The 23,070-nt window shown below is 36.2% G+C and overlaps 1 protein-coding gene across 1 annotated transcript in view; it reads right to left on the bottom strand.

Annotated features, from left to right (window-relative positions):
• Positions 1–22,858, bottom strand: part of SREK1 (splicing regulatory glutamic acid and lysine rich protein 1) — a 51,018-nt gene extending 28,160 nt beyond the window's left edge. Inside the window, 3 exon segments of the mRNA XM_043996144.1 lie at positions 3,623–3,738; positions 9,462–9,595; positions 22,502–22,858. Of these exon segments, the coding sequence (XP_043852079.1) occupies positions 3,623–3,738; positions 9,462–9,595; positions 22,502–22,662 (411 nt within the window). The 5' untranslated portion in view covers positions 22,663–22,858.
• Positions 22,859–23,070: the final 212 nt, after the last annotated feature.

Raw genomic sequence — 23,070 nt, 5'->3', positions numbered from 1 at the left:
CCCTCTCTTAGCTGAGGAAACTGCCTCTTAAAAAAAACAAAACAAAAACTTCATTTCTTTGCAGCAGCAAGGGCCCAGTTGTGGTTGGAGAGCATGAATATGTAAACTACCAGTCAGCACAACTGTGGGATTTTCTATAGCTTCATTCATTAGTTCCTGAGTAGATGTGAAAGAAACCTCCATTCCCTCAACTCTTCAGTACTTTCTCAGGCAATTATACTTGCTCCAACCTCAACCCAATAATTAGCCATTTCAACTCAAGCTCATCCCTGGATTACTCTCACCATCTTATATATTATTTATCATGGGTCATATGTGACTTGAATTCATAAAGTGACCTTTATGAGTTGGGAAGTTTTTTTAAAGTAAGATTATAGGATTTGAGTTGAAATATTTCTTAGAGATCATCCAATCCAAACCAATCACTCATTTTACTGAGAAGAAAATTGAGGCTCAGAGGTATTAAGTGACTTGTTCAAGATAATTAAGAAGCAGATCCAAGAAATGAAAACAAGTCTGAGAATTACAGAGTTGTAAAGGATTTCATTATAGTCAATATGGAATTACAATTCAACTTATACCCAAAAGGAAATCCAACCCCAACTATAACATACCAAACAAGTAGCAACCAGCCTCTCTTTAAAGAATTCCAATGAGAGGGAACCTTCTAAAGGCAATAAACCCCACTTTTACATAGCTCAATTGAGCAATGTAGCTTTTTCTAATACAAAAGCCTAACCTCCCTTTGCATTTTCTATCTACTGTTCCTGATTGTGTTCTGTGGAAATTTATTTTGATTTGGGGACCCTACCTTTAGGCTGAGATTAGAAAGCCTTAGGCCCTCAGAGTCTCTTCCCCTCCCCCTCTGCTTCAGCTGAGCCAGAAAGCCCCGTGGGCTGTGCAAGATGCTGGGTCAGACAGCTGGGGGAAAGAAGCCCCCAGCTCCCTCCACCCTGAGCGGAGGTATCTGAGAGATGCTGGGCTCTGGCGTGGCCTGTGCTGAGGCATGTGAGGCTGGAGCACCCCCACACACACACACCAGCCGCAGCCCTGGCTGGCGGATTAGCTTGGTCTGTGGGGGGCACAGGAAGCCCCCAAGATTTGAGTGGAGAGAAGAAAAGGTGTATATATATATATATATATATATATATATATATATATATATATAGAGAGAGAGAGAGAGAGAGAGAGAGAGAGAGAGAGAGCGCTAGACAGCAAGGGTCGGACAAGGGGGGCAGGCGAGAAGAGAGAGGCTGAGAAGAGGTTCCGTCGGACAAGAAGAGGTCAAGAGGCAGCTGAGGAGCTGGCAAAGATTGGAGACTAGAGACAGGTCTACAAGGACGCAGGAGAAGACAAGAAGGACTAGGAGCGGAGAAAAGAGAGGCCAAAGGGCAGACTGACGGAGCAGACAGCCAGAAGGCCAGTGAGAAACACAGGGGTTCAGCAGTGGCAGTAAGGAGAGGAAAGTTAGAAGCAGGGGATTTACAAAGTGAAAGGGGCTCGGAGTTAGAATAAAGGACTGAGTGCCCTAAGGCAAGCAGCAGCTAAGGCCCTTATTGTATTCAAGAAGTTCCAAAGAGACTCAGTGGAAAGAGAAGTGCGCAAGGCAGTCAGGTTGTACATTTTATTTCCCTGTATTCTTAATTTTCAATAGTATCTCATAAATAAACTCTGCTTTGATTATTTATTTAAGAGCCTTCTTAATCTTTAGTTTATCAATTTGGGAGTGAAGCAGTGTGGTGGAACTTTATAAACGGCCCAGATTAAATTAACAGCAGTCAGATAGCCAAATAGGCAAAAATCCCCAGATTAGTCCTCCAGTCAGATTAGGCCCAAAATTAGGCTAGTCAGTAAAAATATTTTTACAGTTCTATGAGGCCATACAGAACAAATGTAATCCCACCTTTATAAAAGCCCTTCAAATATTTGAAAGATAGCTATCACATTCTCATTATTCTCCAGGCCAAACATTCAAAATTCAGATCAACAAGTACCCCAGAGGTCATTTTGTCAATCCCCTCACTTTACAAATTAGGAAATTTAGGCTGGGTGAGCTGCCCACAGTCCCAAAACACATAAGCATCTAAATCAGAATCTGAACCCAGGTCCTCTGAGTCCAGAGCCAAGGCTCTTTCCACTGCACTATGCTGCCTCTGTTAATCTCTTCAACTAATCCTCATTAGATATGTAACATTCTTCGCTATCCTGCCTGCCCTCCTCTGAACCTTCTGTAAATTTGTCCTAAACATATTATTTTAGATATAGCTTAACGAGGAACTATTATTTTTCCTACTATAAATCCAATGATTTAAGAAGATAAAAGTATTTTGAGATATCCATATTACATAGAATATACAAGTTCCTAAACCTTGGCAATTTTCTCAGACCTGAAATTCCATTATAGGAAAATACAATACAATCTCCAATCATCCCAAAATGATTATGGAGATCATCCAGCAGGGCCTCAGCTTTCTTTGTAAACTAAGATCCCATATTTAAATTTAATATAAAATGACAGAACCAGAAATCCATAAAGTATTCCCAGATAAAATAGGATATGATAATAACATGATAAGAAATATGTATTACATTTCTGAATTATGACTAGAACAGAGGGCTTGGACCAATGCTGTATAGAGAAAGAAAGGTTTAGCTGAATGAGGTAGCCTGACAATGACTGGGGTTAAAATGGAAAGAAAACTGTCTGCTTTGGTTATTGTGCCTGGTAACCAAAAGTACAAGGGGATTGGAACCACTTGTAAAAAGCCTGGGTTACATGTCCAATGGGAAAGGTTAAAAATCAAAACAAATATGTATGGGGGGCAGCTAGGTGGCTCAGTGGATAGAGCACTGGCCCTGGAGTCAGGAGGACCTGAGTTCAAATCCGGCCTCAGATACTTGACTACTAGCTGAGTGACCTTGGGCAAGTCACTTAACCCTCACTGCCCAAACAAAAAACAAACAAAACAAATATGTATGTCTTGGATCCAAATATACAAAAACTCTGCTCCTTTCAAAAGTCAAGGGCAAAAAAAATCACACCGTTTCCCCCCCCCCCCAAACTTAAATGAGAAAAATCCCAACTGATCTACAAGGAATCATAAATGATTTTATCTGTAGCTTTTTGGGGGGAAAGTATCCCTAAGCTATGGGGTTTTTAACCATTTCCAACTTGTTTGCCTTTTGGGGGGGGGTAGTTTAAATAAATTGAGACATCTTCTAATTAACTGATTCAAAGAAAAAGTGGAGAAAAGATAAAGAGTAGATTCCATTTAACTAGAAAATTTAACCAACCAAAATTCCCATTCCACACTATGAAATTTAAGTTGTTACTATAATCTAAGTTTCATAAATTATAACTTTATTTTCTAATGAATGAACATTTAAAGTAATATTTTTCAATATCATTTAGATGCTTCAACAAGGGATAATCCTGAGAGTATTCCACTCAGACGTTAAGAGGAAAATAGAATTTCAACAGTAAAACTGTTTGTTTTTTTAAATGTTTGACTAAAAGACAATTTTTTTTAATAAGTGAGACTCAACTGTTTACAAATTTGAACAATTAAATCATTTATAAATAGTTTTGTCAGCTGAAAATCCTAAAAGGATTACTACTTACTGTAGTCAAGGGATTTGGAGTTGGTATAGGAAGCAACCCTGCACCAGGCATCAGACTTGTCATAGTTGGAGCAGGAGCCAGTAAAGAAAGGGCTTTGGATTCTTCTGGAATTTTACCTGGAGAGGCAAGTTCCACACATTACAGAGAGCAGAAACACCACATAAATTTTAGTCTATGATTTTATAATTACCCTTGCACTTAAAAATAATAATAATAAATGAATCTATCTATCAGATCCTTAAAAAGAAATAAATAAGAACTTAAGTCTTTCCTTTACCCTGCACTACTAGGAAAAATAAAAGTGATCAAAACTTCAAATACTAGCAATCTCATTAATGGAATATTATTTTAAAAACTGAATAATGTAGACAATTATTTAACACTTTGAGCTATGGGTCACCTGTACTGGAAACTTAATGTTCATGAACCAAACGATATCAAGCATGGACGCTTTCCCAGGACGGTGTTTTCGCGGTGATCGAAAGTTGTGTTACACATGACAACCGTTCGTGTTGGCTGCATCACTAATAGCACACAGAACATCAGATACAGAAAAGAAGAACATTTTTTAAAGTTTAATCCCCAGAAATGGCAAATAACCAAATTAGTAAAAAAAGAAAAAAAAAGAAAAAAGAAAAAAACAAATGTGCGAATTGAAATCTGTTCCTAAACCGATGCCCCTTTCCTATCACTGAAACTACCTCTCTGTGATGTGAATAATACTGATGGTGCCCAGATAAACTCCATGTTTATTTCAAGTTGGGGGGGGGGGGCGGTTTGATGCTCATACATTTAACTAATACAAATATGACTTCTGTGACATATTAAGATGTCTCAGAGAATCAATTTCTAGGTGTTTCCCTTGAATGAGTTTCCTAAAAATTATGGAAGTGGTATAATTAAACAAGAAAATGTATCTGGCCTTCAAGAAATCTCTCAATGCTTATATTTTAAATCTAGTTTATATTGTACTTGTTTGAAAAGGGTCAGTAAATAATCATTGTGTCTTATTACAAATAGCGCCAATGACTATTACCAATAACAGAAGTAACAATTAACTAGTTTCCTACACATTTTATGGGGAGAAAACAAACAAAAACCTCAATGACTTGATTTTTAAACTCCAAACTGCCTTTTATTCAAAACCTAGAAAATGTCTAAAACCAACCACAATTTAAGGACAATGATCCATTTATGTTACTGTATTCCATCTAATTCAATGATGTCCATTTTACTGTGTAAAAATGCTAATCTAAAAATTATTTCACTTTAGAAGTCTGAATCTAAGACTTAAAAGTCTGTAAACATTTTATATGTACTAGTCATACTTGTGTAGTACAGTGTAGATATATATGTAACCCCATTGTAAATTTTCTAATTGAGGGATTCTTAATTCAGAGTATATAAAACTATCCCAGGGTGAAATGTAACTGGTGTAGCAAATTTTCAAAAACACCATGCTGGGTTCTAATAGGAATAATTCTATTCAAAATAATCAAATATACAAAGAAAATATAAGTAATATCATCCATCAGGACCTAAATGCTCTCTAACCTCAGCTGGGATTCAAGATGGAAAGTTTAAACAAAAAAATAGTTGTGCCTAATTTATAGGAAGTTACAGTTTACTAGATTAGATTTGCTGAGTTATAGCCAAGTCAACAGTGAAGTATTAGTTTCCTAAATTTTGAAGCAAATTATACTACCTAATTTGACTAGTGTAACAAAAACTATACCCAATGCTATATTATTTGAATATAAGCTCATACACATGCAGTTTTAACATGCACAAAATTAAAATGGAAGGTGGCTTTACTGATGACTTTGTTTATAATTTGGCCTACATTTATCAGCTACTAATGTTAGCAAATTTATCTATGTCAAATAACTACTCTCCTTCTGTAGCTATGTTATTGTGAATGACATATATTATAAAATGGCTAGTATGATTTTTAAAAGTCATGAAATCTGAACAGCTCTTGCCTGAAAAGTTAATCTTCATCCTTGAATTCAGAACATAATGTTAACAGCCTCTCACTGCTATGGTAGTTATATACAAAGACAAATTGTAATTCCTATGTTGTCCGTTTAGTGTCTCAAATAAGAAGCTATCATTTAATAAGGAGAGATCCATAGAAGTGTGCTTAAATTATTTGGGGTGGGAAGATCTCTACACATATCGAAAAGTGAATGTTACGTTTTAGAAAATCTTTCATTTATACTTTGAATGCTGCCTCTCAGTAATAAATCAGAATACACAGAAACCAAATAGTAGGCCTGGAAGTATTTTTCTCATTCTAATTGCCACTAAAGATACTTGGAAATTTTACGTTTCATTGCTTAATTCCTAAGATACTGTCCTATTAAATTTATTCTCAAAATTCTTAGGTATGTAAAAGTGAAATGTAAATGGATATCTCTCTTAATCTGTGCTTGTTAAAGACAACAGTTAGGAAAGACAATATATACTCCTCTTCCTAAGTTTCAGGATCCATTTCCACAAACTAGGACACTGAAGATCTGAAGAATTTTCAACAAAATAACCAAGCACACACACACACACACACACACACACACACACACACACACACACACACACACACACACACACACACACACACCCAGAAAAGCCAACAGCTTCCCTCCCCCAAAGAAGCATTCCCCAAGTAGACAGCTAAAAGCCTTCCTAGTTTAAGAAAACAAGAATTTTTTCTGTAATGGTTAAGCATCAAAAGTGAAAGTCTCTTCACCCCAGGCTTCATATTATATATGTACTATGTTATAAAAATGGGTTGCTACATCCTTGATGACTCTGATATGCCTAAAATTCCAGGAAAATGAAAGCAGAAACTACAAATTAGCTTTTTTCTGAAAGATGTGGTTAGTCTTAGAAAGCAGTCTGTAGAAAAAAGTTTCACTGAGATGAGAAAGTATTCAAAAGTGTATTTATCACTGTTTTAATACAGAATTTACTAAAACAGTTTATAAACACCAATTAAGATCTAAGCTAAGTTTCACAGCACTAAAACTGAGTTTTTGACACAAAATTTGTTTGGCCTTAATTCTATATTTTAAGTTGAGAATTGCAAATATACTACACCTTCCTTTCATTTACAACTTTGAAACAAAATGTTATGAACTCTTAATGGAATACCATTCACAAAGAACTGGAATACCAGTTCACAAGTTAAAGTGAAAGAGAGTTAACAAAACAAAAACAAAAACAAAAAAGGGACAAAATAAAGAAAAAGAAATTAAAGGAAAACAATAAAAAACAGAGACAGGGCGTCCATCTTCAGCGGGCCAGACTCCGATCTCATTTCCCCCATGAAGGTTTCACTTGACGGCAGGTTTAGTGGCATGGCAAACAATGCCTAACTCAGGCAAGTGTAAACAGGTCTGCCTTGGCCAGTCTAGTCATCTAATAATGCACAAATATCACATAGAGAAAACATACAAAACCAAATTAATAGTCAAAATCCATCTACCAGAAAATGTGGACATAAACTTATGACTGATGGTTATGTGGCACCTTTATGTTTCAACCTTTTCTTTTTCCAAATGTAACATTTAAAGAGAAATCTGGGGATGCACGCAAGGAGAAAAAAAAAAATCACATTTGGACAGCATGATGAAGCTACATTTTAAAATGGCATTTTATGACTAGTAATAGCTAATGGTTAATATGTAATGTTACACATCAAACACTATTTCCACAACTGAGGTTCCTGTCACATAATACCTACAATGAAGCAGCAAGCTAAATAAACTGAAAAACACTTTCCATAAGCTTCTATTAGGGTTCTCTCTTTTCTGTCAAAATGCTGTTTCTATAGTATGCAAAAACAAATAGTGGCAATACTGACTGCTGTTTAATGATGAATACAATCTCTCATTTTACAGTATTCAACTAGAATTCCTTCTTTTTGATTTATTCTGAATTAACATGCTTTTTAGCACAATAGTAAAGCATTATTCAGTTTGCAGTGCAAAATCTAATACATAATGTCCACTGTAAACTTCTATATATTCTGTAAGTAAACCAATTTCTTACCATATTAAACCTTTAATTTAATTACTCCTTGAAATAAAAGGTGCATCTGATTATTTTCTAATATTTCAACTATCCATGGGACAGTTTACTCTCCTAAAAAAATTCATACTTACTTGTAACTAAAAGGCAATAAAAATGCTGTTTTTACATTCAAATACTGTGAAACCTTCTATCTCAAAATGGTAAAAAAAAAAAAAAGTATTCAACTGTAATTAAAATTCTACTTTAAATCTTTACTGAATATCACCCAAAAAAAGGGAATTAGACAACTCAAAGTTAAGGCTGCTCAGGTATTGTTATATATAAGCTCTCCAAGGAAGCTAAATACAATGTACCAAAGTAACACTGGTAATGCAATAGGTGAAATGTTTTCCCCTGATTCAGCAATAAATTAACTTAAGACCCCCTGCTACCACTGGTACAGTCTTTCAAGAGTACAGCTGTTGGTAAGCTTCTGCACATTTAATCTTAGTTGCTTGCTGGTCAAATTCCAGTGAGAGATATCTTCTATGGGAATTCTTCACCATGCAGTTTCTACTTTGTATGGTGCATTTGTAACTTCACTCCCAGTCTTGCAGAAACAAAAAGTTTTCATCCCTTCCCCAACTATTCCACAACCCTTTACTGATCAGCCTATAAGAGATATATTACACAAATAAGTAATTGTATACCCTTCTTTGTGAAGAACACCCATTTTTAAACTCATTTGAAAATAAAATCCAGAATGTTCTATCCTGGGGCATCAACTACACCATAACTGTCCTCACTGCATGGGGCTTTTAATGTTTATAATGTCCCAGAATAATGCATCCTGAATTATACACAAAAATCTGAAAGTGTAATCTAGTCATTATTTTACAAAGTAACTTTCCTTTTTAGCAAGTTAAATTTATTCATGTGATGAGCAGAGGGCTCGTCATTTAATGAAAGTATTCATTAAATATTTTAGGAATTTAATTTAAAATTTTCAATCATACCTGGATGCTATAAAGGTAAAATCTTCCATCAAAGGAATTATTTTTTAAAGTGATATGTATAAGTTCTTATATAACTACTAATAACTTAATCTGGAAGTTCTTGTATTATACACCAACATGGACTATTGTAAGTGATTTAAAGAGACTAAAATATTCTATTACTTTAAAATCAATACTGACAATTACTTGTTCTTAAGATAACATAAGGCACTTAACCTTAATGAATAGTAACCTTAAGGCCTTTGGCCTCTTTCTGATGGATTTCTTAGAAAATATTTTTTTAACTTCAAAAAAAGCCTGTGAAAGTAAAAAATAAATTTGTTTTATATAAAATCAGTATTAAGAATGTGAAATTAACATCAATAACTTTAATGAAATTATTTATATTAACACAGACACCATTACTTAGATGACCCCAAATTGGCAAACTGTGCCCACTCTGTTTTGTCTCAATAAAAAAGTTATTAGAACTGGATGTTCAGAAGTACAAACTCCTAGACACTGAGGAGGTATTTAAATAAATATCCCTTCTTTAAGATCATAATCCCTTTAGAATGTACTCTATAATTTATAATCACTACAAAAATTTTTATAAATATTTAGATGTATAGCTAAAAACAGACAAATCAATGATTTCAAAATATATTTTACTACTGAAATGAAAACATTTTCTTCTGTTTCCAAATTTCATTTTTGCTTTTAAAACACACAAAACAGAGTACCAGCTACTTGCCAATTTCTGGGAAAACTAAAGGCCATTAACAAAAAAGGACAGACTGACATTACAGAAAAACATCTAAAATACCAACCTTCTGCACAGGGTACAACTATCAGAGCTCTGTCAATAAAAACCGTGTTAGTTAGATGCTGGGCCACACCAACACTCGATGGGTCACGAAACTTAACATAACATACTTTGGAGGAAAAAGCAAGAGGTGCGTTGCTGCAAGATAAAAAGAAAAATAATCAGTCTTATAAGCTTATTTAGATCTTTCATCGTTTCTCCTTTTAAAAAGGAAAATTATAAAATCTTACATAATAAATACTGAAATTTTCACCCACTTAAAAGGAGTTATTATAACACGCTTGACCAAACTATCTCAGCAGGCTCAACACACATCCACTTACTTTAATGTGTTAATGACCACACTGACTAACTAGTCTGTGCTTGATCAGAATGATGTCTGAGGGGGCAGCTAGGTGGTACAGTGGATAAAGCACCAGCCCTGGATTCAGGAGGACCTGAGTTCAAATCTGTCCTCAAACACTTGATGCTTACTAGCTGTGTGACCACGGGCAAGTCACTTAACCCCTGTTGCCCTGCCCCCCCCCCCAAAAAAAAGAAGAAAAAAAGAATGATGTCTGAAAATAAAGATGTGATCTACAGATAGTCAAGCTGGGTAGTTAAGCACATGTGGTCTCCTTATAATGACATGAAGTTTCTTTGAACAAGGTGTTAAACATGACCCACCACTCTCCAGTGCAACCTGAACCAGAGTAAAATATAAATGGGAAATACTGAACAAAGTAAAAATACAATAAAACAAAGACACTATAATAATACATTTTAAAATTAAGTAAATAAGCCACTTGAAGGGATCCTTATGCAGGGATTAGTGGTCTCCTATTTGGATTTGACATCACAGCTTTAGACTACTTATAATCCCCAAATCATTCTTAACCTGCCCCCCTCAACCCTGACATTCAGATGCCAAGTATTTGTGATTATACTTTCTTCTGTCTAATGTCTACTTCTAAGGTCACCTCTTTAGTTTAGACCTTCATTAACTCTCTCCTTCCTATTATAATAACCTCCAAAATGTGCTCCCATACATACTCTACAACTATTAAAACACAGGTCTGACCACATCACTTCTTTGCTCAAAAATCTTCGATGGCTATCCAATGCCTATAGAATAAAATAGAAATGCTTCCATCTGGCCTTTTACCTACAATCTAACTCTACCCTACATTTCCAGCAAAGGGAAAAATGCTTATTTCATGATTCCTCTTTGAGGGCTTTACGTTCTAGCCAAACTAGTCTATTAGCTATTTCTCCAACTCAACATTCCATCACCATACATGAAGTGTACCTTCTTCCTAACTCTTATTGTTCCTAATTTCCTTAAAGGCTTCGTTCTGGTATCTCCTACTATGAAGAACCTTTCCTGACAATCCCATTTAATGCTTTTGCTCCTCAAATAAACTTGCATTTACTTATGCATGTCTTCATCTCCACCCCCAACCCCCACAAACACTTAGAATGTAAGCTCCTCCAAAGTGTCTCCTTTTTTGGAAAACATTCTCCACATCCATAAAAAAGAAATGTGGGGGCAGCTAGGTGGCGGGCCCTGGAGTCAGGAGGACCTGAGTTCAAATCCGACCTCAGATACTTGACACTTACTAGCTGTGTGACCCTGGGCAAGTCACTTAACCCCAATTGCCTCACCAAAAAAAAAAAAAGAAAGAAGAAAGAAAGAAAGAAAGAAATGTGGATTCTGAATGCAGATCGAACCATACTCTTTCTACTTTTTTTTGTTTTTTGAGGTTTTCCCCTTTTGTTCTGATTGTTCTTTCACAATATGACTAATACTTTCTGTCTTGGGGAGGGGGGAGGGAAGGGAGAAAAATTTGGAACTAAAAATCTTATGAAAACAAATGTTGAAAACCATCTTTACATGTAACTGGAAAATAATAAAATACTTTTATGATTAAAAAAAGAATAGCATCAAAGTGTTTCATTTTTTTATCTTTTTATTCCTGGCACTCAATAAGAGTGCTTTGCATATCTTGGGCACCAATAAACATTTCAATGCAATTTAGAGCTCCTGGAAGGCCTCAATAAAGCTACCAAAAGAAATGGGGGGGGGGGGGTGTCTTTTATACAAATCTGGACATGTTCTAAAGCCTGCTTTGCTAAGTTTTCCTATAAGCAAGCTGACCACATATACAACAGAAGCCAGATATGCTATTACCCTGTCACCTAATATGGGGTGTCCACAACCACCTGGGTCATCAGAGTATAAGTGAGCAACAGTTTCATACTATCTATCAGTCCATCTGGCTAGACATAAAGTCACCATCTACAAGTTGGTGACAATTTTTAAAGCTTGTGTGCTTAGTTTAAAGTTTATAAATTCTTATTAATACAAGATACTTTTACCCAAAGAAAACATACTGTAAGTCACATGGATCAACATAAGTCTTGCAAACAGATTACTATTACTATTTTAGCAGTTAAAACCTATGAGATTTCATACAACATATAATAATGTCATTTAGAAGTTTTAAAGAAAATAAAACATCGTGTCTAAAGCCCTCTACTCTAAAATGTAGTAATGCTATGATGCTGATGACGGTTATTCATGTTTATTATTAAAGAATACAGTATATATTATATGGCATGCCTCAGTAGGATACTTCGGGGTGGTAACCATGATGATAAAAGAAACAGGATATCAAAAATTAATTAAAAAAAAAGACTAAGTAAAGGCTAAATTATTTTTATCAACATCAAAATTACTTATATAGCTAGTAAGGCTGACATACTGGCAAAACAGCTGTCCTATAGAAGACAGGTTATCTGGGGCAGCTTGGTAGGGCAGTGGATAAAGCACCAACCCTGGATTCCAGACAACCTGAGTTCAAATTCTGCCTCAGACACTTTACACTAGCTGTGTGACCTGGGCAAGCCACTTAACCCTCTTTGCCCCGCCCCAAACCAAACCAAACCAAACCTATTACACTTGCTCTTTTTTTTTTTTTTAAAGAAAATGTAAAAAAGAAAGATAGAAGAAAGGTTATCAAACTGGCCTACCACAAAACTCCCAAGTGGGGCAGGAATCATATTAAAATGTAATTGGTCAAAAAAAAGTAACTGGTCAGAAAAACCTGCAATGACTTACATGAGCTGATGCAAAGTGAAATGTACTGTATACAAAATAACAGCAATATTTTAAGATGATCTGCTCTGAATGAGTTATTTTCAGCAATGCAATAATCCAAGACAACTCTGAAGAACTTATGAAAAATGCAATTCATGTACAGAGAAAGAACTGATGGTACCTGAATACAGATGGAAGTATATTTTGTTGTTGCTGTTAGTTCCTTCTTCTACAGTTTTTTTTGTCTGCTATATTTTGCAAGACTGCACATGTATGACTTATATTAAACTGCTTGAGTTCTTAAAGGGGGGAATAGAGAGGAAGGATGAGAATTTTGGAACATAAAATGTTAAAAATTGATGTTACAATTTGTTTTTACATGTAAGGTGGGGAAAATTCTAAATAAATAAATAAAAAGAACAAAACTAAAAAAAATGAAGTCATGCAAAACAAAATTCCTCATTAGTCTCTTCTTGGTTTAATATTGCAATTGTAGTTGGTGTAATAATTTTGCCAAAAGTGCTCTTTACGTGGTAGCAAGGAATTGGAAGTTGAGGGGGTGCCCATCAATTGGGGAATGGCTGGACAAGTTGTGGTATATGAATACAATGGAATACTATTGTGTTGTAAGAAATGATGAGCAGGAGGAGTTCAGAGAAACCTGGAGGGTCTTACGTGAGCTGATGATGAGTGAGATGAGCAGAACCAGAAGAACATTGTACACAGTATCATCAACACTGAGTGTTGACCTACTGTGATGGACTATATTCTTCTCACCAATGCAATGGTACAGAAGAGTTCTAGGGAACTCATGGTGGAAGAGGATCTCCAAATCCAAGAAAAAAAAAAAAAGAACTGTGGAGTATGGATGCTGATTGAACCATACTATTTCTTTTGTTTTGGGTGCTGTTGTTTTTTTTTTCTATTTTGAGGTTTTGCATTACTGCTCTGATTTTTTCTCTTATAACAGGATTAATGCAGAAATAGGATTAATGTTATTATGTGTATATATATGTGTGTATAGATATATATCTATATGTATATAGATATATAAATATATAGATATAACCTATATCAGATTACCTGCTGTCTAGGGGAGGGGGGGAGGGAGGGAGAAAAATCTGAAATTGTAAAGCTTGTATGGACAAAAGTTGAGAACTATCTTTACATGTAACAGAAAAAATAAAATACCTTATATGTAAACTTAAAAATAAATAAATAAAATGTATCCATAGCATTTAAAAAAAAAGAGGTTCATATTTTTCAAAAGATGTTGATTAAGCAAACAAAAAATGTTGAATTGTCAGCATAGAAAATACATTGTTATGTTGTTTCTTTATTATTAAACAAAAATTAACTTGATACATCAGAAAAAAAAATAATTTTGCCAAAAGGTTTTTTCCTAATACAGAAAAAGAGATTAAAATTTAATTTTTAAAAATGTAATTGGGAAATATTTAACAAAATAAAAATACAATATAATGTTAATTTGTGCTTTTCTAAGTCAATATGCAGCCAGCAGGGAACCATTTTGATTTAGCACCACTGACCTACAATAACTGCATCTTTGTCCCACCCTACCCCAAACCAAATCACCTCTTCCTAGGATATCCCTCCCCAAGACACCACCTTAGCATCCATCATCATCTTATTCCCTTCCCCTTCTCCCAACCCATCAAATGATTCAGGCATCTATCCCTGAATATAGTCCTACTCTATAAGAGGATAATGGACAAAATAGCCAAGATGCCTTTCCTGTTATACTTTATCATTTTAAAGCCTTTGAATGAAGGATTCAGAACACAGTGGTCATGTCAACCCAAGTTTCCTCTCTCTGCCTAAATTAGAAATTCACCAATTCTGAGGACGTAAAAATTTGGCACACCAGAGGCTTATGGCTCATCATTAAGAAAAACTTATGAAAATTACAAGAGTATTGGTTTGGATGCTGCTTTGCCATTCTATCTGCCAAACGTATGTCATATAATCTTCATCTATTTGCTTTATAGAGCTATTAAGTAAAAGTATACATGAGAGTAATTGAAATTCTCAGAGAAGAATACAAATCCAACTTTTAGAAAGAATTTTAAATGCCAACAGTAGACAAAAAATTAAATGAACAAATCTATACTGTAATTTAAAAAATTAATCTAAGGAAAACTTCCATACTTCTTTTGTTTCCAAGTGTATCTGAACTTTTTGGTATATTTATTCTTATGAAACAAAAAGGAATACAGATCCTTTTAAAGTTAACCTAGGGGCAGCTAGGTGGCGCAGTGGATAGAGCACCGGCCCTGGAGTCAGGAGTACCTGAGTTCAAATCTGGCCTCAGACACTTAACACTTACTAGCTGTGTGACCCCGGGCAAGTCACTTAACCCCAATTGCCTCACTAAAAAAAAACAAAAAACAAACAAACAAAAAAAAGTTAACCTAAATATTATATTAGAAATGTAAGCTATAGCAATAAAAGAAAAAGAAATTAAAGGAATTAGAATAGGCAATAAGGAAACAAAACTATCACTCTGCAGATACTATGATGTTTTACTTAGAAAATCAACTAAAAAATTACTTGACATTATTAACAACTTTAGCAAAGTTGCAGGATACAAAATAAATGCACATAAAGCATCAGCATTTCTATATGTTACCAACAAAGTCCAGCAGCAAGAAAAAGAAAGAGAAATTCCATTTAAAATAACTGTAGACAACATAAAATACTTGGGAGTCTACTACACCTGCCAAGACAAACCCAGGAACTATATGAACAAAAATATAAAATACTTTTCAAACAAATAAAGTCAGATCTAAACAATTGGAAAAATATCAGTTGCTCATGGGTAGGCTGAGTATAATAAAAACGACAATCCTACCAAATTAATCTATGCATTTAGCGCCATATGAAACTATCAAAAAATATTTTATAGATCAAGAAAAAAATAGTAACAAAATTCATTTGGAAGAACAAAAGCTCAAGGATATCAAGGAAATCAATTAAAAGAAAAAAATTAAAGAAGGTAATTTAGCAACACCAGATCTCAAACTGTATTATAAAGCAGTAATTAGTAAAACACTCTGATACTAGCTAATAAACAGAGTGGTGGATCAGTGGAAAAGAACAGGTATGAATTACACTATAATGATGACTATAGTAATTAGTATATGATAAACCCAAACATCCAAGCTTTTGGAACAAAAATTCATTATTTGACAAAACTCCTGGGAAAACTGAAAAACAGTATGGCAGATACTAAGTATAGATCAATATCTCACAACTTATACTAAAATAAGGTCAAACTGGGTACATTATTTACACATAAATGGTTATACCATAACCAAATTAAGAGAGCATGGAATAATTTATCTGTCAGATTTATGGATGAGAAAAATTTAGAATAAAAAAATAGGGGCAGTTAGGTGATGCAGTGGATAGAGCACCGGCCCTGGATCCAGGAGGACCTGAGTTCAAATCCGGCCTCAGACACTTAACACTTACTAGCTGTGTGACCCTGGGTAAGTGACTTAACTCCAATTGCCTCACCAACCCCCCCCCACCCAAAAAAGGGAGAGTATTACAAAATGTAGATAATTTTGATTATATCAAATTTTAAAATGTCTGCACAAACAAAACCAATGTAACCAAGATAATAAGAAAAGCAGAAAACTGGGAAAGAATTTTTGCAACAAGTATCAGTGATAAAGGCTTCATTTCTCAACTATATAGAGAACTGAGTCAAATTTATAAAAAATACAAGTCATTCCTCAATTGATAAATGGTCAACGGACATGAACAGGCAGTTTTCAGACAAAGCAATAAAAGCTTTCTATAGTCATGAAAAAAATGCTCTAAATCACTATTAATCAGAGAAATGCAAGTTAAAACAACTCTGAGGTACTACACCTCACCCCTATCAAGTGGCAAAATAACAAAAAAAGAAAACATTGGATATTGGGAGGGGATGTGGGAAAACTTGGACACTCCACTGTTGGTGGAGTTAAGTTGTGAACCGATCCAACCAATTTGTAGAGCAATTTGGAATTATGCCCAAAGGGCTATAAAATTGTGCATACCCTTTGAACCAGCAATACCACTGCTAGGTTTATATCCAAAAGACATTCAAAAAAAAGAGAAAAGGACCTATTTTACAAAAATATTTATAGCAGTCCTTTTTGTGGTGGTTAAGAACTGGAAATCAAAGGAATGCCATTAATTGGGGAATGACTGGCTAAACAAGCTGTGGTATATGATTGTGATGGAATATTATTGTGCTATAAGAAATGACAAGCAGAATGATTTCAGAAAAACCTGGACTTATATGAACTGATGTATGGTGAAGTTAACAGAACCAGAATATTGTTCAATGATAGCAATATTATTTGATGAAGAACTGTGAATGACAACTATTCTCAGCAATACAATAATCCAAAATACTCCCAAAGGACTAATGAAGCATACTATCCACCTCTACTGAACACAGAGTGAAACATGCTATTTTTCACTTTCATTTTTTTTCTTTTATTCAAGTTTTCTTACACAAAATGACTAATATGGTAATGTTTTACATAACTGCACATGTATAATCTATATCTGATTGCTTACTGCCTCATGCAAGGAGGAATAGAATTTGGAACTCAAAACTTTAAATAAAAGTGTTTATTAAAATTTTTTAAAAATAAAGTTAACCTTAAGTCCTAAACAACATTGGCAACAATTTAGCTTCAAAAGACATACCTCGGGTTCCCTAGAAGAAAATTTATCACGGTCGATTTTTTTTTTAAACCTAGATGTCTCATTCAATAAAGAAATAGTAAAGCCGAGACAAAAATTAGTGCAGAAATTACATAGATATGAAATAACTGACAACAAGAAGGAATGAAAAATAATTATAAATTCTCCTGGAACTTAAGATACTATCTGCTGGGGCAGCTAGGTGGCACAGTGGATAGAGCACCAGTCCTGGAGTCAGGAGTACCTGAGTTCAAATCCGGCCTCAGACACTTTACACACTTATTAGCTGTGTGACCCTGGGCAAGTCACTTAACCCCAATTGCCTCACCAAAAAAAAAAAAAAAGCTATAAGATACTATCTGCAATAGCTGAAAAGTGTTCAGAAAAACTTATAGAAAATTTGAATTTTTCATGTGAGCTCAATTTTGTCTAACAACCTAAAATTTTCAAAAGGACCAAAATTTTACTTTAAAAGCTTAACAAGCTAATAAAATCATAGGACCAATTCTGCAAAGTACCAACATCAACTTCTGAATACTGTGAAAAGAATTATTTTAAAAGGATGTTCAAAAGTTTTTTCCAGATTTAAACAAAACTAAAATATAGTTAAATAATGCTGATAGATATAAAAGCAAGGACCAATAATTTATATAATACTGGTTTCACTTCTTGTATTACCTGAACAGGGAAGAAGGACCAGCAGGTAAAAACAAATACAGCTATGTTGCTGAATTTTTAATATACTTTTTTGTTATTTAACATGTTATGGAAATTACTTTTTAAAAATTAAAAACAGGAGTATTCTGTTCAATAAAGCCAGAGACTGTTTTAAAAGGTTAATTAAAATGACAAATAGAGAATTTAGAGAATCAGAAATTCCTTTAAAACCTTTAATTAAAAAAAAACAAAACAAAAACCAGCAAACAACCTGAATCCCTTGACCCAAAATGTGGATTTTTTTACATCACTGGCTGAAAGAAAAAAATGTTTTTCTTTCAATAATATGTGCTATAATTTTCAACTTTCTTAACAAAATCTATTTCTAAACTCAGAACTAAACTAATAGTCAAGTCATGAACAATCAGAAAATATAGTTTATTGATGTTCTAAGTCCTAGGTTCTAGGTCCTCAATATAATATTTAAAGTATTACTATGTGAGGCAGCTAGGTGGTACAGTGGATAAAGCACCAGCCCTGGATTCAGGAGGACCTGAATTCAAATTTGACCTCAGACACTTGACACTTACTAGCTAGCTGTGTGACCCTGGGCAAGTCACTTAACCCTCACTGCCCTGCAAAAAAAAAAAAAAATTTAAATCACTATGAAAACAGCCATCCCCAGCAGGCAAAACCCCAATTTATGAAAAACGACAACAACTGGCTGTTAGATCCATTTACAACATCTGGTTTGTACATTTAATTAAAGAATGGAAAATATTGAAGCATAATATTTTTCAAAGAAAATCCCAAGAAAAAAGGGGTCTACCTTAATTTCGACAAAATATTTCAAACTTTAAGCTTTACAATAACTTATTTACAATGATTGTTTTTAGTTTTAATGGGAGGTGGAAATTTCAGCTCTCTTCCATGGACTTATGTTACTTTCTTTGTGTTTTTACAGATGTACTCTTAATAGAACAAATTTTTACTGTAATGTGCTCTTTCAGTGTGAAATAGTAAACACTAATTAAGTGGTTTAATATTTACAATAAGAAAAGCTTTCTTACTAGATACCTATGTTCTCCATCACTCACACTCACACACATACACACCCCTCTCACCCCCAGTCTGTTTCACCTAATTTAATTCAAATATTTATCAAATGCCTTCTATACTTAATACACCACATATACAAATATACATATGTACAAGTAGAAGCCTGCAAATTTTATTTATTTATACTCATCTAGGCAGCTGGTGGCAGAGCAGATAGAATCTGGGACTGGAATCAGAAAGAGCAGAGTTCAAATTCTGCCTCAGACACTGAACTAGCTAGTTGTGTGATCCTGGGAAAGTCACTTAATCTGTTTGCCTGTTTCTACAACTATAAAATTGAGATGATAATAATAGCATCTATTCCACAGGGTTGTTTTGAGGTACAAATGAGTCAAAAGTTGTTTAAAAAAAAAAAAGTATTAAGCATAGTGCTTGGCACATAGTAAATGCTACATAAATGCTTATCCCTTTTTTCATTCCCTTCCCCTAAGAGGGAGCTGGGAAGTCAAGGTTAAAAAAAATTTTAATGGTTTTCTCTAGGAGCTTTTAATCAAATAGGGACATAAGTAAACAGACAACTGTAACACATTATAATTGGTTAAACACATTAAAAAAACTAGTTAAAAGACAGTATTAAGGGTTTTCTAAGAGTTAATTTATGTACGAGATGGCTATTCATTTTCATGCAATTAATTCATAAGCAGGGGGCCCAAGTGGTTTTCATCTTATGAACTCTTTAGAAGAAAACATGCAACTTTTTCTATCAATGCAAACTTTAGGAGGTATCAAAATGCTTTTGTATGTGTAAAAAAAAGGCAAGACTATGTTACGTTCATCTTACAGTACGACTGTGTCCATTTAAAAACAAACTTTCCTATATATAAGCTTTTTCTAATCTGGTCATTTCTGTACCCATTGAAAAGTGATTATGAGCTTCCAGATCAACTTCTTTCTTCATTACACATTTTGTACCATTCTGTAGTATAAGATCAACATACATTAGTGACAAATATTAGATGTAAATATGAATAAAGTATTTCTACAGGAGCATCAGGTAATTTTAAATATATAAAAAGTGTGTAAAAGAGATCAAAGAGTAAGTATGAAAGATTCAAGGATGATGGGATCAGCTTTGGCTAGAGGAATCAAGTAAAGCATCACAGAGGCTGTGGCATCTAAGTTGTCTTGAAGGATTTTAAATGCTCAAGTATGATAGGAATTTATTCCAAATGACAGCCCATATAAACACACTAAGGTACAAAAGGGAATACAAGATCAGGAAATCACTAGTAATCTAGTCTGGCTAAGGCTCCGTGTAAATTTGTATTAGTATTTAAGTGAGGGTGTACCTATCTTAACTATGTATTCTTAGAAAGATTACTTTGGCAGTAACATTAAGAAAGGACACCCTACTATGGCTAAGAAAAAAAAAAATAGAAAACCCTCAGCTTGACATTTAAAGCCTATCACAATAGGGCTTCTACCTTTCCTTCAAGTATTATTTAATAATACTTCAAGCACTCAGGATTCTAGTCAAACTGACCTAATTGTTCCTCAAACATGGCATTCCAACTTCTACTTCTGTGCTTTTGCACACATTTGAAATGCACTCCCTCTAATTTCCACTCTTGAAGAATCCCTAGTTTCCTTCCAAACACAAATCAAATGCCACCTCCAACAGGAAATTTTTCAAGAAAAGCAATATGATGATGAATTCTAATAATGGCTTTACCACTTATTCCCTGGGCTAATACTTCACTTTCCCAGGTCTCAGTTTCCTCACCTGTAAAATAAAAAGGACTGGACAAGACGGCTTCTAAAGTCCCTTCCAATTCTACAATTACAGTCCCATAATTTCCATTACCACCAGTGATGTAAATACTGTAAATACAAAGGGATGTTACTTTGTGTACTTATCTGTGTTCTTGTATTACTCCCATGTCCTTGATGACAGGGATTGTTTCTTTTTTTCTTGGTCTATATATGGTTATTATTTTGGTCAGGAAGGGACAAAGTAGAAACACGGACATGAGTTACAAGTCTACTACTATAGTCCACCCTCTAAAAAAAAAAAAAAGCGTGTTTTTTTTTTTCCCATTTCCTGGCAGAGAAAAATATTAAGTCTCCTTCTACCAAGTTAATGAGTAGAGAGCAGCCAGAGGCACAGAGAGGTTAAGTAATTAACCCAGGGTCACAAAGAGAGAGATTAAATTTAAACACAGGTCTTCAAGACCTTCAAGCACTACATCCAATTTAAAAATATTTAGGTAAAAACACTTAATTGGCCGAGCTAATCTTATGTAGGACCTAAAAGACCCTCAAACCCCGCTATTACAAAATAATACATTAATAGGGATCATATTGCTTGCCTTTTCAATGGGTGGGAAGAGGAGAGAGGGAGAATTTTCAATTGAAAAAAATAAATTTTTAATGTTAAAAATAAATAATGGACTTCCAAAGGGAAGAGGGAAATATGTTTAAGCGGTCTCAGGTAGAAGCAATTAATAGCTGTTTTGCAAGAGCAAACAATATCAAACTGCAAGGAATAAGCATGCTGCCAGACGACTGATTTGTTAGTTGTTTTGCTTTCTGTTTTAACTACTTCCTCCCCACCTTTTTTATTGACATATGAATGGCTGGCTGGATAGAAGAAAGGTTTATATGAAAATTAAGTTGTTTAGTTGGGGTTTAAGGAGAAAAGGGGGGGGAGAGCCATGGCTTTAAGTGAAATATACAATGATCCCCCCCAAAATGTTGTTAAAGTTTCCTGTTCCTAATCATAGCCCCAATCCCATTTCTCAGGACAGAACACGGCATGTGGGGTCTGAGCATCCCGCCGGGCCAAACCCCACAGTAACCAAAAAGCGTAGAGGGCTCCCAATACGGGGTTACGAGACAAAGTTGGGGTTTCCCGGGAGGAAATGGGAAGGGGCGGCCAAAGACTAAAGGCCCAGGCCACAAGACCTGGAGGAAAACCCTCTCCTGACCCCGCCCGGCGCAGGGCCCGGGCTGCTAGCGGACCTAACCCAAGGTGAGGTGAAGGCAGACAGACTCAGGTTGGCTCCCACGCCTGCCACTGCTCCTGCAGCTGCCCCCGTGCTTCTTCCCTCCGCGGGAAAGCTAATCCCAGCCTCTCGCCAGGAGAACTCGGCCTAGGCCCGTCCGCGGCCATCTTAGATTCAGGCAAAAAAAAAAAACCCCAAAACCCACGCAAACCCCCACCGTGCCCCCTCCCGGGAAGGAACAGGGCCTTAAAGACAAAGCCCTTCTACAGGCACTATCGCGAAATGACTCTAAACCGAAGAACATCACGACACCCCCAATGCCTCAGCTCGGACGAATACAAGGCGGAGGGATGGGGCACCCGCTGACGGCTGGGGGTCCCCATGCCCTGGTCCAACATGGCCGCGGTGGCAGCCCGGAGGTCACGTGGCCCGCCGCGCGCCCAGGCCCCCCTATTCCACGGTCTCTATGGCGCTCGCGCCCCGCGCCCCTCCCCCCAGCAGAGCCCAGGCACTTACTCCGGGGGGTAGAGCCGCAGCTCTTCGATTTCTCCCAGGAAAGTGAACAAGGTCCGCATCTGCTCGCTGGTCACCGCCGACGACAAGTTAGTCACCTGAATCACAGCCGTGTTGGTCAGGCCGAAGCCCAGGCCCAAGGTGAAACCGCCGCCGCTATTCATCCCGACCTGGTGCTCGTCGCTTTCCCGCAGCCCCAACGTCTAGTACGCCGCGTCCTCGCCGCCGCCAGGAGCCGAGGAAGAGCGGAGAGGAGGCGCGGCAGTGAGCGCGCTCCCGACCGCAGTGTGGCGGAGCCGGGCAGGTCTAGCCACCCTGCTCACAACTCCCCTGCTCCTCCGGGCTGCGCGCGCCCCGGGCTCGCCGCCCCCTCCGCGCGTGCGGAAGCGTCGCCCCGGCAACCTGGCCTGGGGGGGGGGGGCGGTGGGGGAGGACTCACCTGGGGCACACCTCCCCCGCCTGCGGCGCGAGCCAGAGAAGGACGTCAAGGCCGCGAGCTCTCTGCCTCCTACTCGGGGTTTTGAGGAGGGTTTTTAATGCAAACTAGACCAAGCCCTCCGGGTGCCATCGAA

The sequence above is a fragment of the Dromiciops gliroides genome, chromosome 1, assembly GCF_019393635.1.
Source record: "Dromiciops gliroides isolate mDroGli1 chromosome 1, mDroGli1.pri, whole genome shotgun sequence".
In the NCBI taxonomy this organism is placed as follows: domain Eukaryota; kingdom Metazoa; phylum Chordata; class Mammalia; order Microbiotheria; family Microbiotheriidae; genus Dromiciops; species Dromiciops gliroides.
Note: the sequence above shows the minus strand (reverse complement) of the source record. Positions and strands in the feature narration are given on the sequence as shown.